The 19,768-nt window shown below is 34.3% G+C and overlaps 1 protein-coding gene across 1 annotated transcript; it reads left to right on the top strand.

Annotated features, from left to right (window-relative positions):
* Window positions 1-4,060: 4,060 nt before the first annotated feature.
* LOC126880732 (THAP domain-containing protein 1-like) lies at window positions 4,061-18,757 on the top strand. Its single transcript, XM_050644779.1, has 3 exons — window positions 4,061-4,211; window positions 4,329-4,656; window positions 18,607-18,757. The coding sequence occupies exons 1-3, from the start codon at window positions 4,061-4,063 to the stop codon at window positions 18,755-18,757; spliced, it is 630 nt and encodes a 209-aa protein (XP_050500736.1).
* Window positions 18,758-19,768: the final 1,011 nt, after the last annotated feature.

The following is a 19,768-nucleotide window of genomic DNA, read 5'->3' as shown; positions in this document are numbered from 1 at the left end:
TGATCTCAATACGAAAAAAACAAAGTACAGTGGAACCCGCTTATTGGAATTACCTTCGTGTACTTACCTTACACTTACCTTGGCACTTTAAAGTACTCCTATAAACGGGATATTATAATAACCGATCATTAGTGTCTAGTAGAAACGTTTCGGGATCTTAAATTTCTATTCCTTAAAGCGGGATATTCCTATAACCGGTATTCTAATAAGCGGTTTCGACTGTACCTGGTAGTCAGTAAACGCTAAATATTAATTACAATTGTCTATGGAAAAATCAGGTTTACGTCATCTTCAACTATCTATACGTTAAGATTTTGCTGATTTCGGTTAGATGCATCATATGTCGTGTTAACTGACGACCTATTAGGTTGATGTCTTGCAAAGCCTAAAACCATAACATACCGATCAGACTTGTGCTTATATAACCATAACTGGTTATATGAGCACAAGTACCCACAGATCTCGCACCAGATTAACAGGTACAGTGGTACCCGCTAATCGGTTTTTCTGCAGGCTCATCTTCATCAACCGTGTAGGTAATGAATATTTGGTGTCTTGTAGCTTGCCGAAACTTTGAACAAGATAACATAGCTATGGTAAGATGTAAGGGAAAACTATCGCAACCTATCAAGTATGAAACTGGCATTAAACAAGGAGATTCGCTGAGCCCATTAATATTTAATCTGATAACGGATGAAATCATAAAGAAAGTTAAAAAAGAATGTGTGTGAAATATATATTAATTGAAAATATTCGAACTCTTATGAATCCCGGTTCATCCATATCATCACTGGCTCTAGAACCCCTGATGGACCTCGGCCTATTCAAGAATCAGCTTCCATTCTTTCCTATCCTTTGCCTTGGTTTTCCAATCTCGTAATCTTAACACCCGTAACTCGTCTTCCACCTGGTCCTTAAATCGTACTCTGGGCCTACGTCTTTTCCTCACACCATCCGGTCTTTGGTTATAAATGTGTTTTGACAGCTCCATCTCGTTCGTTCTCGTTAAATGAAGAACAAATTTTTCTTTAATTTTGGAGCACGTTACGGGTGGAATTACCCCACCCCCTTATAGATTCGCAACTGTTCAGTAGTATTCTAAAGATAAAGCGGAGCTGCAGCTTTGCTGGTATTGCATAACTGTGAAGCATTCATGAAAACATGATAATTCGTACATCGCTCCAGTAGCACATTTTATATCGCACTACTTTATTTTTCTGAGGACTTTTCGGAGGTTTTCTGAAGACTAAAACACGATGCATCTATTTTTGACCACGAATTCATATACAACACGCAAGTATGCATGAAGAAAATGATTCTTTTTTCTTCCAGTAATAAATATTTTCTTTCACTTGACCGTGAATTAGAGCACTTAACGTAAACCGAGCACTCGAATCCAACAAATTCAGAAGTCTGTTGCTCGAGAATAGTAGTTATTCAGACCCAGGTCCCATGGACTTTTTTAATCTACACATCGAGAAGTATCATTGACCAAACTTTCGTTTAATTTGACCAGGACCACTTTTCCATAAGGAGTGTTGCGGGGTCCTTCAGAAGGATATCCTATTTCTTATTAATCGTCATTGTCTCCATCCCATATGTAACTACAGGTCTTATTAAGGTTTTATATATGTTCATCTTTGTTCTCCTACTTAGGGTCTTGCTTCTCAAAAGATTTATATTCATTCCATATGTTTTTTTGTCTTTCAGAATTCTTTCCAATATTCGCCCTTTTCCGGTTTTCCCTATAGTTACTCCCAAGTAGCAAAGTCGAAAAATGAAATTTCCTGCCTGAAATATCTACGTACTTAATTCACTACGACGACCACAAATCTTTTCAGAGGAGCAGTTTGCAGCGTACAGATTGCAATCAGCAGCAGGTTGCAGAAGCACTGCAACAAGAAGAAGTGCATTTTTCAGTTTCGGCTTTTATTGCTTGCCCTTAGTTGCTTCTCATTTGACAATATTTAACCCAATCATCAGCAGTATATGTTTTCCTATGTACATAATTTATATTGCTTTGCAAGCGTAGAGTTGTTTTCTTATATTACTCGGAGTTTTATTTTTTTAAGTTCTTTATAGGGAAACACATATAGTCTAAGAGCTAGTGAACCCTCCGACTAACGGTCGTCCTGTAAGGCTAAAAATTTTTCTAGTGATAATTCATAGCACACCAAGGCTAAAAACCATGACCTGGCAGGCCTCAGCGGTGCACGTGTATCTACCAGGTGAATCGAAAAGTGCAAATTTAGGGGGTAAAATAAATGTTCTCCTGTAAGGTTTAAATTTAAGTATGTGTTTAAGTAAGTCATTTAGAAGAATTGTGTACAATGACAGGCGATTCTGAAGAGCATAAGAGCTTGCCAGGCGAGGGAAAATATTATGGGTTTTTCCTAAAATTATTCTTTTTGCATCGAACAAATTTTTTTTAGATTTTTTGAATCATTTCAAACAGAAAACGTGTTTTGTGATTTTTCTCTTAAGTTAATAGTTTTTGTTATATGAGCGATTGAAAATTTTGAAAATTGAGAAATCGGCCATTTTTAACCCTAAATCGGACATTTATGTAAAAAATTCGATGTTGCCAAGGTACGTAGATATTCTTTAAACATTGATGAAATCCCGAAGAGTTTTTTGCAATAAAATATCGAAAACCCCTTTGTTTTTTTAATTGCTAATCAAGCGTGTGCGACACTGTAGTATAAGTGAGGACGTTTGGGTTTGCATAAATTCATTATCTCGAGAATGGGCAAATTTCAAGAGAAATCCTCCGACAGGTCGATTTTTATTTTTAAATTAGGACTTTTTGGCATATATATAGTACTAGTGACGTCATCCATCTGGGCGTGATGACGTAATCGATGATTTTTTTAAATAAGAGTAGGGGTTGTGTGATAGTTTATTTGAAAGGTTATTTAATTCTCTATTCAGTAATATAAACATTAACATAATTATTTATACAGGGTATACAAAAAAATGTTTTCTTCTATTTGTCAAATTTAATCAAAGTTAATTTAATAAAAAAAAATTTTTTGTACACCCTGTATAAATAATTATGTTAATGTTTATATTAGTGAATAGAAAATTCAATAACCTTTCAAATGAGCTATCACACAACCCCCACTCTCATTTAAAAAAATCATCGATTACGTCATCACGCTCAGATGGATGACGTCACTAGTATTATATATATGCCAAAAAGTCCTAATTTAAAAATAAAAATCGACGTGTCTGAGGATTTCTCTTGAAATTTGCCCATTCTCGAGATAATGAATTTATGCAAACTCAAACGTCCTCACTTATACTACAGTGTCGCACCTGCTTGATTAGCAATTAAAAAAACAAAGGGGTTTTCGATATTTTATTGCAAAAAACTCTTCGGGATTTCATCAATCAATGTTTAAAGAATATCTAAGTATCTTGGCAACATTGAAATTGTTAGATAAATGTCCGATTTAGGGTTAAAAATTGCCGATTTCGCAATTTTCAAAATTTTCAATGGCTTATATAACAAAAACTGTTAACTTAAGAGAAAAATCACTAAAGATGTTTTCTGTTTGGAATGATTCAAAAAACCTAAAAAAAATTTGTTGGATGCAAAAAGAATAATTTTAGGAAAAACCCCTAATCTTTCCCCTCGCCTGGCAAGGTCTTATGCTCTTCAGAATCGCCTGTCATTGTACACATTTCTTCTAAATGACTTACTTAAACACATACTTAAATTTAAACCTTACAGGAGAAAGTTTATTTTACCCCGTAAATTTGCACTTTTCGATTCACCTGGTAGATACACGTGCACCACTGATGCCTGCCAGGTCATGGTTTTTAGCACGGTAGAGAGAGACCGGTATGCTTGTAAATAAATCAAAATGTGTACCCCGACGCGCATGATGTCACCTACGAAGCAACAGTACAGGTTCCAGATGTAGGAACCACCCGTGTCCCGGTTGATCTATTTGTGTATCGTACGGTAGATGAACTGTTTTTACAAAGCCTCTCGTTTCGATCTTTTTCTATTATTTAAGTCTGTTTTGTTCAGTTTTTATGTACTAACAAAGACATGCCGGGTTGTGCCGTAGCTAATTGTAAGAATTATAATCGGGTGACGAAAGGATCAAACATAAAATACTTTCGATTTCCTCAAAATGAAGAGTTTGTAAAGCAATGGGTGGTTGCATGTCGGCGCCAAGATGAAATAAATTTGAAAAATGGTGAGTACTTATTTATTGTTATATATATTCAATGTAGGTATCCCATGATTCATATTTTTTCTTTTATTAAGGCGTACCAAAAAAACTATTGTGACATAAATATACATTTTTTTGTAGCATGCATATGTTCCAAACATTTTGATGCTGACTCTTTTGAAATTCCTCTACGACATAAATTGCTGAAATATACCTGCAAAACTAGTAGATACTTAAAACCTGATGCTGTGCCTACTTTACAACTACCAGGTTATCACGACTCCAATTTACAAAATCAAGTAGAAAGAGTTGCACGACTGAAGAAGAGAAGACAACATAAGGATGTAGAGGACATGTTAAGAGCAAGTACCTCTTGCATTTTAAATCCAATACAGATATCAGATAACGATGTTAATATGGAAACTGAAACAAGTAATCCCACAACGTTACCTGTAGCTGAAACAGAAAAGTAAGTGTACCTACTTTATACTGACCCATTTATCAAAAGCAGTGAGTGAGATGTAATAGTATGTTATTCAACGAGCATGTAATGATGGCTATTACTCACGGTGATGTAGTCATAATTGAACAGAGTGAGTAATAGCCATTACATGCAAGTAGAATACTATACTTTTTCTATGACCTTTTTTTTTATTTTAATTTAAAAAAATATAATTATCAACTACTCGAGATTAAAATTATAATCATTTAATACAACATAACGTTTTTAAAATAAACGCAATATAAGTTCTTTTGAATAGACACAACAACATAGCGCTAATGTCACTGTCACTGAAAATGATAAACGTCAAAATTTTTGTTGTTCTGAAGCTATTTTCTTGTGGCATTTTTGCAATTAACTAGTTTTGATATATATATTATAATAGGTATATTATTATTAAAAGTGGCATGCACCACTTGAACCTAACTTCAGCCCGTGAGTAATGAACTACTACTCACGGGTAAAGTAATAGGTGTTATTATCTAGTCAAAAATAGTTAATAATTAGCATGTTATTAAACTGTCGTAGAAAAATTATTTTAATTATTTTCTATTAAACTTTTAAGGTATAGTCGATTCGCAAATCTGAGACACAACTATCTACACTACAATCACAATAAAGATGCAACACAAATAAACAAGCACGAGGAACATCCCCAAATCATGATTTGGGAGTGCTCCTCGAACATTGAACGTGTTTTGGTTTGTTTATATATAGTGCATTTTTATTGTGATTGTAGTGTAGACAGTTGTGTCTCAGATTAGCGAATCGACTATAATTGGGTAATTGTTTCAGAGCAAGTCAAATTGAAATAAAGATATTGAAGGAGAAAATAATGCTTCTAGAAAAGAAGAATTTAGAACTCAATGAAAACTTTCAGAAGATAGAAGAAAAAATAACCTTGAAATATAAAAATATCTTAGCCAAAGTTTTTACACCGGGACAGATAAAAAAACTAATAGGTACAGAAAAAAAAAAGAATCTGGTGGTCACCAGAGGATATTGCATCAGCAATATCTTTGCGTAGTGTCAGCCCAAAAGCCTATCGCTATCTGAGGGTCAACAATTACCCTTTACCTGCATTGTCTACCCTAAGACGCTGGGTATCAAGTTTTGACGTAAATCAGGGCATTTTAACGAGCGTTATAACGTTAATGAAAAAGAAATCTCTGGACTTTACTGAAACTGATAGAATCTGTGTACTCAGCTTTGATGAAGTTTATATTTCCAACAAAATCGAGATCGATAAAAAAAATGAACAGATCATAGGACCTCACAGATCTTGTCAAACTATTATGGTGCGTGGTTTGCTTTCAAACTGGAAACAACCAATTTACTACAAATTTGATCAGCCAATGCAAAAAAATATTATTGAGCAAATAGTATCTGAATTGTTCAGAGCAAATTTTATTGTAGTAGCGATCACCAGTGACATGGGTACTGGAAATACTGCCCTTTGGTCTCAGCTGAGTGTTGGATATGACAAAAATTGTTTTATTAACCACCCCTGTGATAAATCGTTAAATATTTTTGTTTTTGCAGATCCTCCGCATTTGATTAAACTTGCTCGAAATCATATAATTGATAATGGTTTTGTCATTGACGATAAAATAATCAACAAGGATTACTTTGAAGCGCTACTAAATATATCAACTTCAGAATTGACAATTGCGCATAAATTGACACTACATCATCTCTGCTTAAAAGGTTCTATGAGGCAAAGAGTAAGGCCTGCAGTTCAATTATTGTCAAATTCTGTAGCAAAAGCTATTAGCTATGCTGGAGAAAATGGAATTATGCCAAAGGATAGCTATTGGAAAGAAGCTTCTGTTATTGTTCAGCTATTTAATGATTGGTTTGATCTGTTAAATTCACGATCTAAGTTCGTTGCCAATTCTCCAACACGAAATGCATATGGTACAGATTTAGATAAGCATACACGTCTACTGGATGAAATGTCAGAAATGGTCAATTCAATGCGGGTTGGTAAACATAAAGGACTTATTCCATTTCAAAAAGGGATATTGCTTACTAATAGATCTCTGAAAGAGTTACTTCCTTACCTACAAGCAAAATACAACGTTGACTATATTTTTACTTCGAAGCTGAATCAGGACGTGCTAGAGAACTTTTTTTCTTATATTCGAGGAATGGGTGGTGCAAACGATCATCCTTCGCCAATAGATTTTAAATATAGATTAAGGTGGTATATTTTAGGAAAAAATTCGGCGGCGATCTTTACAGAATGTCGCAATACTATTGAAACTACTGAATCTTGCGTAAGTAACAGCTCAATAGAAAGTCCTCAATTGCCAAGCAATATTTCGGCATCAGAAGATATTTGCTTGACACAAAAAATGCTGTCTAATTTGATAGAAAAAACTGAAGGTTCGAAAAAATCTCAGTCTGAAAAGGACAAAATACTTCAAACTAAATTTATAGAAGCTCACTACTTGGAGGAGGATCATATAACTGACGATGACATTTTGAAAGTCGCAGAAAATTATGAGGTGAAAGAAAAAATTCATCGGGACTCTTTGAGGTATGTTGCTGGTTTTGTGGCATACAAATTCAAACATAAATATAGTTTAGGAAACCCTACAAAAACCTATGAGACACATATGGAACCAGATTGGCTACAGACAGTCTCAAGAGGTTCTCTTCTGTACCCAAACGAAGAATTGTGGGAAGCTGCACTAAAAATGGAATCACTGTTTTGTACAATCCATGGAAGCTCTTTGTCAAAAAAAACTAAAATCTTTCAAGAGCTGGCACAGAAAACTTTTGCTCAACTTGTGAATACCACGATACCATTTGAGGTACTTCTATGCCTCAGTAGGACACGTATATATATAAGATTAAGAGAAATGAACAGAAAGATTAGTTTGAGTAACTATCAAAGAAAACTCGACAAAAAAATGTCAAAGTTTGTTAACTCTAAGAAATAAATTTTAATAATGTATAGGTATTCAATAAATGTGCAATAAATCTTCATTATAAATTGTCGGCCGGATTCATTATTGGAACATTGTAAAGTAAGCTAACGTTGGAAAATGCCAATGAAAATTTGAAGATATTTTGTAACCTCTAATTATTGTAAACGTTAGTTAAGTAATTCGTAAAGTGTTTTTAATATTTAACCATTCTATCTACTTTGTTCAAAATACACGATTTTCGAAATATTCCAGTAATGAATCCGACCATCGAAATATGTATAAAATAGAATTCATTTACATGCTTATTAATTGAAAAAACATTATTATATTCCTACATTAATATGAATATACACACTTTATGCAACGGCGAAATGTCGAAAATAGTTGTTTTATTTTTCATTAATCAGAAAACCTATACCCAAAAAATGTTAAAAAATTGTAAACTACACACCTTATAAAATAAAGTACCAAATATTCATGCTTATATTTAATATTAACCGACTAACAGGGCAAGCGTTAGTGTTCTAATAGAAACTTTGCTTCGCACGTGACGTCACTCCTTCGCTAGATTGCGTATAGGCATACCGGTCTCTCTCTACCGTGGTTTTTAGCCTTGGTGTGCTATGAGTTATCACTAGAAAAATTTCTAGCCTTACAGGACGACCGTTAGTCGGAGGGTTCACTAGCTCTTAGACTAATAGTACTGTATTTTTTCGCTCATAAATCATAAACAATTCTGTCAAGTTGGTTGAATCACATACTATCCCTTATCAACAAACTCCTTAAGATTTCTCTCATTAATTAATCTTTTTTCGGTCCTATAAACGTGGTCACGTTTTTTAAATTGTTAATAGTATCTATGTCTGCTTCCTAGATTATAACAAGGCATTCGATACGGTGAAACATAATCCGTTAATAAAACTACTGAGAACAAAGAACTGATCGACACACGGGATATAAGAATAATAATAATCTGTATTATGAACAGTAAGCTGTCATAAGAATAAATAATTTAAACACCAATAAAATAAAAATCAAAAGAGGCGTTAGACAGGGCTGTGTCTTGTCGCCATCACTGTTTAATGCATACTCAGAAGAAATATTCAAAAAAGCATTAGAAGATAAAGCAGCAGGAATAAAAATAAATGGCCTACCCATATGTGAAATTAGATACCCCGATGACACAATACTAATAGCAGAAACTTCTACAGATCTACAAAGAATTTTAGATAAGGTTGTTGCAACGAGTGAAGAATTTGGTCTGTCACTAAAAATAAAGAAAACAAAATTCATTATATTGTTATATCAAAGAAAAATATTAGAAACATCAATCTACACGTAAATAATAAGACGATAGAACGAGTTCAGAATTATATTTATTTAGGGATAAACATTAGTGAAACCACTAATATGAAACAAATATTATGTAGTAGAGACCTCAGCCCAAATCTTAGAAAGCGAGTACTAAAATGTTATGTGTTTTCTGTTCTTTAAAATTAATTATGCAAGGAAAGATTCAAGGAAGGCGCAGCATAGGTATGGAGAAAAATGTCCTGGTTGAGAAATATCAGTGAGTGGTTTGGATGCAGCTCAACTGAACTCTTTCGGGCTGTAGTGTCAAAAGTGAGAATAGCAATGATGATTGCCAACCTTCGTCGCGGAGATGACATAAAGAAGAAGAATAGTAGCAATATACCTAAATAATTAAATATTAAAGGATCATAATATTTAATATACCTACACTTGTAACTAAATGGGTACCATTAATATTTGCAATTATGTTATCTGTGCAAGAAGTTGTAGTAAGTGTGACTCTTGTGAGCCAACTAAATAATCTTCTGTGTGTGGTACCTTCGCTGTAAAACAAATCAAACTGTGTAACAATCAAACACATACTTCTATCTTTACAACTCGCCCTTTATAGCACCGACGCAGCTTTGTCTTACCACTTCCTCGATTAGTTCAATGCACCACGTCATTCCCATGGTTGTTTGGTACGATTGCGGCGAGTGTGGTACCTGCCGGTCGCCGATCGTGAGAACCGCGGATGAACCATGCCCTTATTAGTAAAGTAGTTTATTTGAATTATGGATACACTTCAAATAGGGTTAATAGGAGGTGTGAGAAATCAGTTCTCGCGGTTTTGATCTGGACGGGCTTGTTGCAATAAAACAGATATCGGACCATTGGGCGCAGATACTAGCTGGAGCATTTTTAAATAACCGATCTTCTTGGTAATTGTAAATAGCTATATTGCTGATAATATTTTTAAATAAAACTTTAAAAATCCACAAGGAAAAGCATTTCTTTTAGTCGGCTGTATACCATGAATCACAAAAATTTATTAAAAAAAGAATGTGTGTGTATTGTACGCACGTAAGAAGTTATACTTCTATTATATGATTTCAACGAAATTAATGTACTGTATACAGTTTATTTATATTTTATTTAAATATTAAACTAATTTGTACTTATCTACTACTTCTCAAAAATTTCTCAAAAATTTTTGAGAAGTAGGAAATAGGTTTTGAGAAGTAGTAGACGGTGGAAAATAGTGTCTCGTACGCTTGATTAGCAATTAAAAAACAAAGGTGTTTTGAATATTGTATTGCAAAATACTCTTCGGGATTTCATCAATCGATGTTTAAAGAATATCTACCTACCTTGGCAACATTCAAATTTTCAGTTTTTCACATAGTTTTTGAGGGTTGAAAAAAACAGTGCCAAAAATTAAAATAATAAAAGAATAAAACACACACAAACACATTGAAAAATGCCACAAATGTTTTCTGAACAATAATTGTCGGAAAAATTTTGAACTAAATACGTATTTTCTGAAAAAAAATTATATAATAAATATACTTCCTCCTCCTCTATCTGTTATCCTTCGTAAGGATGTAGTGGCGTCATGTAAGTCGTTTGACTATTTCTATCCAATCCTGTCTCTCCTGTGCGTGTTGTTTTGCTTCGGAGAACGAGTAACCAGTCATGTCCCTTATTTGGTCCGACCATCGTAATGGAGATCTTCCTCTGGATCTTCTGCGCTCTACGTTGCCTTCAACTATCATTCGTTCCATGCCTTCCCTTCTTCTAGTTATATGTTCAAAATATCTCAGTATATTTTGGTTGATAGTTGTGCTGAGTCTAGTTTTTATGTTAAGTTCGGCTAATATTGAATTATTTGTGCGATGTGCGGTCCATGGTATGCGCAACATTCTCCGGTAGACCCACATTTCAACTGCCATTATACGTTTTGCATCTGCTTTTTTGATGGTCCAAGTCTCTGAAGCGTAGGTGGCGATAGGAAATATTAACGCTCGAACAAGGCGTAATTTTGTGTTTTTGGTAATGTCAGTATTCTTCCATATTTTTGTGAGTTTGGCTGTTGCCGATCTGGCCATTATGATGCACCTACGGATCTCGTCTTCGCATCCTCCACTGTTAGTAATAACGGAGCCTAAGTAATTAAATTGTCTGACCACTTCGTAACCTGCCAAGTCTCTTATCTCCGGTTGGTTGTTTCGGATTCTATCGATGATCATTACTTTGGTTTTCTGTATATTTATTTTCAAACCATATTCTGTACTCACCGTTCCTAGTCTATTCATAATTTCTTCCAGTTCTTCTGGTGAAGACGCCAATATAACAGTGTCATCAGCATAACGCAGGTTTTTTATTTTTCTTCCTCCTATCGTTGCTCCACCTTGCCATTCCTCAAAAACTTGACGCATAATGTGTTCACTATATATATTGAATAGAATGGGGAATATTATACATCCCTGCCGCACTCCAGATTTTAATTTGAAGTTTTTCGAAAATACATTATTAACTCTTACATTAGCGGTGTTATTTACATAAAGTGCTTGTAATATATAGATTAGATGTTCTGGCGTACCCATTTCTCTAAGTATATGCCACATTTTATCCCATTTTACGTTATCGAAGGCCTTGGAGTGAGAGAACAAAACACAAATATGTTTCTATGTTAAACTCTCGAGATTTTTCGATAATTTGACGAATATTAAGAATGTGTTCTCTTGTTCCCCTACCTGGGACGAATCCGCATTGTTCTTGTGGAATTTGCGGTAAGAGAATGGATTTTAATCTTTCATTGATTATTGTTAGAAGTACTTTGCTCGCGTGAGATATCAACGCTACTGTACGGTAATTACTGCAATCTGTCGGAGAACCTTTTTTGTATATGGGGATAAACGTGAGTTTTCCCCAGTCATTTGGCCACTTTCCGGTATTCCAGATCTCATTGCAAATTCTAAGCATTACTTCCGTCCCTAATTCTCCCATTTCTTTGAGTATTTCAGCTGTTATTCCATCCTCTCCTTGTGCTTTTCTACATTTTAGCTTTTTTATTGCCGACTCAATTTCAGATTTCAATATTTGAGGTTCTTTTTCATAACTTCTTTTCTCATTATTATGTTCTGGGTCGTTGTTAGAGAATAGTATTTCACAATATTGTTTCCAAACCTCTGCGATACCGTCTGGGTTTGTTATGGTATTTCCACTATTATCTTTGATGATCTGTGTCTGTGGTTTAAATTCTCTCGCTAGATATTTGACTTTGGAGAAAAGTTCTCTAGATTCTTGGCGGTCAGCATGTTCCTCTAGTTGTTCACATATGCTTTTTATATAATTATTTTTGTCCCTTCTGCACAAGTGTTTTATAGTTGTATTTATGGTGCTTATCTCTATTTCTTTTTGTATTGAATTTGACGTGCCGTTTCTAAGTTTTCGTCTTTCTTCTACAAGGTTGAGAGTTTCTTCAGTCATCCAATGTTTTTTCCTATCTATTTTTTCTTTGGAATTTGTGTTGTTGATGGCTCCGGTGATCAACTTCTTTGTGTATTCCCACGTTTGGTCTGTGTTCTGTGATGTAGATGGACATGATCTTTTAGTATCTTTCATAATGGATTTTTAATATATTTTTTTAAACTTTAAAATCAATATTTAGTGATTTAATTTTTGAGTTACCAATATTATTTAATAATCTTTGTTTTCTTACCCAGAAATTACCAACGGTAATTTATAATCTCAAAAACGGTAATTGGTTAAAAATTCTAAAATACCTGGATGAAAAAGATTCTCTTTACAGATTTGTTTAATTTCCTACTCTATTTAAACCGTACAGTAACAGTATATGCATTACCTATAAATTCAAAACATCTTGACCCGATTTTTGACCCTTTTCTTCGTTATCGATCATTCGCTATCTGTACACTAAACAGATACGAAGCGAATACGTTCGATAACGAAGCGAAGGGTCAAAAATCGAGGTCTAGAGCTTTTGATATCGTTGCGTTGGTACCAAAGTTGGGAAATTTTTCCGTTAGAGAAAGTCGTAGGGTAATAATAATAATATGGATGCATCGGGAAGGCGGCATCCCAATGGACTATGTCGACAATACAGCGTTGAACTATTGGTTGATGTCAGGATCAGGATGATGTCAGTGAAAGGTGTTTTCCAAAATAGAGGATTTCCTATTTTCCATTCAGTACTGGGTCATTAATAATGCAGGGAAAGATTCAAGGAAGGCGCAGCATAGGTAGAAGAAAAATGTCCTGACTGAGAAATCTCAGAGAATGGTTTGGATGCAGCTCAATTGAACCCTTTCGGGCTGTAGTCTCAAAAGTTAATAGCAATGATGCTTACCAACCTTCGTCGCGGAGATGGCACGTAAAGAAAAAGACTGGGTCATTCCCACCAAAAACTACCTGAAATCTGAGGTTTCAGGTACAAAACTACAAATGCCGTTATGGCTGTAAAACCAAGACAGCACCCAACATCTTACCGGAGGTTGCCAGGCATTTGTTAGGAAAGTTGTAGATTATCTAGATCCAGCGAGATTAGCGAGCCAAATTTTAAGGAACACTTATGTTTTGTATAAAAACATACCACATAATAACATACCACATAATAACAAACCACAAAAATACTTTTAGCTTTAAACTTGAAGTTTAATTTAAAAATACCCAATGGCCGACTGCGGATTTAAAGAGAAAAGAATTAAATGTGTATGTGTGTGTACTTTGTAAGCACGTAAGAAGTTATACTTTTATTATATGATTGCAACGAAATAAATATACATACCTACTTTAAACAGTTTATTTGTATCTTATTTAAATATTAAACTAATTTTAATACTTACCACTTTCAAAAAAATTTTAATAAAACGATACCAAAAATTAAAAAAAAAAAAAGAAAAGGAATATGAATTGTCTGGATTTAAACGAGGGACCTTTCGATATCTAGTCGAATGCTCTACCAATGACCTACCACGGCTCTGTGTACATCGCTTTTCGGACATAATTACAATCACGGTGAAGTATAAAATAAAAATGTTTTAATAATACTTATTATCTTACTCCCGAGGAAGACAAATCCAAAGGCACAAAAATTATAATAAATATATTTACTAAAAACACTAATAATACCTATTCGTTTTGCACCTTATTTGCGCTGATACATATCTACATAAATTGAAAGATTTAGCAACTAAGTCCATACTGTCTGTGTGCGCATGCGCGCAGAATAATAAAAATTCAGTCTTAATTGCGCCTAAAGAAGTATAACTTCAAAAATGAACGCATTTACGTTGCGTTGCGTTGCGTTTTACGAAACAGCAATTCTCTATGCAAATACTTACCACAATTATTTGCAGAAATTTCTGAAAAAAATATAGAGAGCATGAGAACATTTTTTATCTCATACAATTCTTGTGCCTAAAGGCAAATATTAAAGACCCAAGCACTCAAGTACAACATATCCTGATCAAAAACATAAATCATTTCAACGCATGTGGTCGGCACACCTCAAATATTAATTATTTATATTTACGATTATCTAATCAATTTCTTTAACCACATAAATAGTATATATCAATATGAATTTACGAAAGCATTTATAAGAGTTTGTTTTGATAATATTTTATAATACACCAGGGAAATAAGGCAAAAATATACCATGTTCGGGACACTTGAGCAGCCAGGTTGCAAATGGGTTTTTTGGGTACTATATACCTAATACATTATAAATACAAAAATGCCCGTCACAATATTAGTTATTAACAAATAAGGGTCAAAAATGGCAGTTTTTTCGTTTAAATCGGTACAGGTAAAAATAGGGAAATTAAATATCTTATTTATAGTATTCTTCTTTTAGTAGATGATCCAAGGTTTAAAATGGCAATTTTTGAATTTTGTTCCGATCATTCGTTGCTTTGGAAATTGCAAAATAAAACTAACATTTCGAAAATAAAAAAAATGCTATATCTTTTGTGAAAATGACCTTAAGATTTTCATATTACACGAAAAATTGAGTCAAACATTCCGTATAATGCACAAACAATTTTAAGGCGGTTCGTCAATTAGTTTAAATTTTATTCAATTTGTTTATCCCAAAGAGCTTTGTTTTCGCAATATTATTGTTCAGAAAATAATAATGATATAGCATTTCTGTGGAAACCACATAAAAGAAGAATAGTCATGTTTTAAACGTATTTAAAAAAACATTAAAAAATTATTTATATCACTCCGAAAACATTTTACTAAAGTAGAGTCATTTTTGGCTTAAAAACAATTTGAATAACTTTGTTAATACTGACTGTAGGCTTAAACTACAATAGGATTTGAAAAGCTGGTATTTTTACACGAATTTTTAAAAAATAACTTTTTACCTAGCTTAATTACGGTCAAAGTTAGCCACTTTTTTTATTTAATTGACGGCTACTTTGTTAATAACAATTAAGCAACCTAACTAGCGCAATTTTGAAGAAGAAGGTATATAATTTATGTGTAAAAGTTTAAGGAAACTTTTAACTTCAACAGAGTGGTTAATAAAGCTTTAAAAATGACGTCCTAACGAAATCGATTCGTGGTCGGTGGAGGGGAATTATTAAAATCCGTGCACTCAAACAATGAAACTGATTCTTCAAACATATGCTGCGATTAATATCTCCGGAGCTTGTTGATGGATTTTGATCATATTTTTTTAATTTGTATGTACTCGTAGTCTTATAGAGTACGTTATGTACACATATCTCCATCTAACATTACAAAATGTTAGGGGGAATCCCCCTTACCACTCAGGGATATGAAAAATATATTGCGACCGATTGTAAGACCTACCAAATGTACACATATAATTTCATAAAAATTGCTCAAGCGGTCTCGTAGGAGTATGGCCACTAACACTGTGACTGGAGAATTTTATAGATGTAGATATATAGATGGCTATTAACAAATAGGGGTTGGTGATAGAAAAGTGAAAATTAAGGGTTGTATGTATTTTTTAATTATACATCATATAAAATTAAGGTAGACAATTTTGTCCAAAAAAATAAAAAAATGTCAGGGGGGCAACCCCCCTTATAACTTATGGGTATGAAAAACAGATTAGAACCTATACTTAGTCATATGGGATATAGGTGTAAAATTTCATAAAAATCGGCCAAGTCCTTTGGGAGTAGTATGGTAACTAACACTCTTACAGGAGAATTTTATTGTATATAGAAGTAACTGTGAATTAAATATATAAAAGTGGCTAACTTTGACCGTAATTAACATAAACGAAAATTTTTTTTTAAATTCGTGTAAAAATAGCAGCTTTTGAAATCCCAAAGTAGATTTACTCTACAGTAAATATTAACAAAGTTATTCAAATTGTTTATAAGCCAAAAATGACTACTTTAGTAAAATGTTTTCGGAGTGACAAAAACGTCTTTTTAATGATTTTTTTCACTAAATTGAAAATATAACTATTCTCCATTCACGTGGTTTCCACAGAATTGCTATATCATTATTATTTTCTGAACAATAACATTGCGGAAAAAAGCTCTTTGGGATAAACAAATTGAATAAAATTTAAACTAATTGACGAATCGTCTTAAAAATTTTTGTGCATTATATGGACGGTCTGAATCAACTTTTCATGCAATATTAAAGTCTAAGGTCATTTTAGCAAGTTTTAATCTTATTTTGCAATTTCCGAAGCAACAAATGATAAGACCAAAATTCAAAAAATGCCAGTTTAAACCTTGGCTCATCTACTAAAAGAAGAATATTATAGATAAGATATTTAATTACCCTATTTTTACCTGTAGCGATTTAAACGAAAAAACTGCCATTTTGACCCTTATTTGTTAATAACTAAATTTCTCGTCCGAACTGTGACGGGCATTTTTGTATTTATAGTTTATTAGGTACCCAAAAGTACTAGTACCCAAAAAAACCCATTTGCAACCTTTCTGCTCAAGTGTCTTGGCAAAAACCTTATTTCTCTGGACTATAACAACAGTTTAACCAGTTCGTGTAGCGTGTAGGTTAGGTACACTGGAATACTTGGATCATGATTGATTTTTATTACTTGCATCAAGAAATAAGGATGTCTGTGTAATGCCAATGCCGTTGCTAGATATTACGTGTGTAATACATTTAATTCACCAACCAAATTTGCCTCATTTGTAGAACTAATGCCATCTTTCAACGATAATTTCAAATATGCCCTCGTCCTAGTCTTTAACAATACAAAAAAATGGAAGAAATCGAAACATGTTTATTGGTTATCATCATCAATAGCCTTACAGCTCTTTATGAGCCAAAGCCTTCTTTAGAACAATTCTTCATTCTTCCCTGCTTGGGACATCCTTCTCCACTTTTCAACTCCCGTAGATTTTGTCGGTTTCTAAATTGTCCAGGTCCCAGGAACCTAAGTTCTGGTTTGTTATCACACCATTCACACCGATCCTTTTGAAGTAAAACACAGAGCCCATATATTTAGCTCTAAGTAAGGTCTAAGTATCTTGAAGATCGCTCTGAAGGTGCCAGAGTCAATGGAATCATCATTAACAATGTAAGATATGCCGATGACACCGTAATATTAGCGGAAACAAAATAAAAACAACTAAAAATATTGATGAACATAATAATATTATCAGAAGAAAGTCGCAGGCTGGGCTTGGACAATAACTTTTCCAAAACCAAAATCATGGTATTCCGCAAGAGCCCCCGTGAACAAATTACACCCAATATACAAATAAATGGTATCACCCTTTGGGAGTTCCCAAAGCTTCGTATACCTGGGCAGAGAGCTAAATAGTCAGCTAGACCACTCAAAAGAAATTAGAAGACACATTGAGATAGCAAGGTCTGGTTTCATGAACATGCCGAAAATGCTCTGTAACCCCAAGCTATCAGTCACAATAAGATTCAGAACACTAAAGTGTTATGTGTGGTCTCTATTATTATATGGATGTGAGACCTGGACATTAAAACAGTATGACGTCAACAATCTGAATTCATTCGAAATGTGGATACCACCGAATGCTTAGAATAAGCTGGGCCAGCAGAACTACGAATGAAAAAGTATTGGAAATAATGAATAGACGTCCTCATCTGGTCAATACAATCAAAATTAGAAAGACGTCATATCTACATAGGACACGTAATGAGCCATAGGGAATTTGATCAGCTCCAGGTAATATTAGAAAGAAAAATCGAAGGTAAAAGGGGGATAGGAAGAAAGAAAAAATTCTGGCTCCAAAAAATCAGAGATTGGACCCACACCACAGGAATGACTTAATTCATCAAGCCCAGAACAGAGAGAAATTTGCCATATTGATCGCCAACCTCAATAGAGAAGGCACTTGGGAGGAGGAAGGTCAAAGTACAGTATAGCCCGAAATAAACAGTACTGAAACTGAAACATAGGTTTCTCTTTCTGCACGCTGTCGTACCCAAATTAACTTGTATAGACCTGCCAAGTAATTCTTAACAATTATTAATTATTAATTCATAATAAGTCCAGAATATAATACTGAGTTACTAATATCTCAAATTGTTATGGAATAGTATATCCAAATTTTAAACGAAAAGCGATAAATTGATGGAAACGTAAGCATAGAAGAACATTGCATTATATACAAAAAAGCAATGCACACAGTCGCTAAATTTGTTTCAATTTCTGTTCCAGGGACCTGACGGCAACAAAAGTCAAGATAAGGGAGGAAAGTCGACCTAGAGAGATTACTCTGCGGGAAAAGAAGGATTCTGAAGCTCTTTGGCGACGACACCAACGCACACCACAGGACCTGAGGAAGCACGGACACCAACAAAAGCAGTGAGTCGGTAAAGTACAGAGGGAAAAACTCTCTGTCGATCCCAGTAAAACAGTAGTGGTCAGTCTCATAAGGAAGCAGAACCTACATAACATCTGGATGCCCGCTCTGTATGGAGAAACTGTCAAAGATGCGAATGCAGTCAAATGTCTAGGAGTAATACTAGATACGCTGCTTACATCGAATACCCATTTGTTAAGAATAACCAAGAAAGCAAAGGTTTCCCTCTGGACATGTCGAAGGATATGTGAAAAAACATGGGGTAGGAAACCCAAACAAATGCACTGGCTATATATGACTGAAGTCAGACCAATAATTACGTATGGCGCACTAACATGGTGGTCTAAATGCCAACAAAAGATCACGAAAGAGAAGCTAAATAAGCTTCAACGCCAAAGATGTTTAGTCATAACAGGAGCGATGTTGACTACCCCAATCCCGCCCATGGAGGTCATGCTTGACCTCCTTCCATAACATATATGAATGGAGAAGGAGGCGAAAGTAGGAGCATACAGAAAGCGGATAAAACGCCAGGAACCAGAGCAAAAGGACACCAGCATCAAGTCTGGAGATATAATTTAAAATCACCCAGAGTTGGAAGAGGTACCTACCAGATGCAATGAAACTATATTATTTCGAAAATTCATTTACCGTCCTTGTTCCAGAAAGGGACGAATGGAAGTAGAATAAAACGAATCCCATCATGGCAAATCAATGCTGCTGTACTGACAGCTTTAAAACTGATAAAGGAGTTAAAGCCTAAGCCTTAGTGAAAGTCTAGGTCCTAGGTAATCGCTATACTATCTTCCAAGCAGAAATTTATGCTATAGGGATGTGCCTGCAGTAACTAATGAAGGGGAACCGAAGATGTATAAAAATAACATCTGATAGCGACATGGCATTAAAGGTACTGAAATCCAATTGAATTGACTTTAAGTTATTTTGGAACTGTCTTCAAATCTAATTCGGATCGAAAATGGCAATAGAGTAAGTTTAGTGTGGGTGCCTGGACATACG

The sequence above is a fragment of the Diabrotica virgifera genome, chromosome 2 (genome assembly GCF_917563875.1).
Source record: "Diabrotica virgifera virgifera chromosome 2, PGI_DIABVI_V3a".
Taxonomy (NCBI): Eukaryota; Metazoa; Arthropoda; class Insecta; order Coleoptera; family Chrysomelidae; genus Diabrotica; species Diabrotica virgifera.
Note: the sequence above shows the minus strand (reverse complement) of the source record. Positions and strands in the feature narration are given on the sequence as shown.

What these genes read in the sequence shown, in the direction of transcription:
- LOC126880732 (XM_050644779.1), top strand. Translation starts at nt 4,061, where the DNA reads ATGCCGGGTTGTGCCGTAGCTAATTGTAAGAATTATAATCGGGTGACG. An exon ending in TGAAATAAATTTGAAAAATG is followed by an intron (nt 4,212 to 4,328) that starts GTGAGTACTTAT and finishes ATTTTTTTGTAG; the next exon opens with CATGCATATGTTCCAAACAT. An exon ending in CCTGTAGCTGAAACAGAAAA is followed by an intron (nt 4,657 to 18,606) that starts GTAAGTGTACCT and finishes TTTCTGTTCCAG; the next exon opens with GGACCTGACGGCAACAAAAG.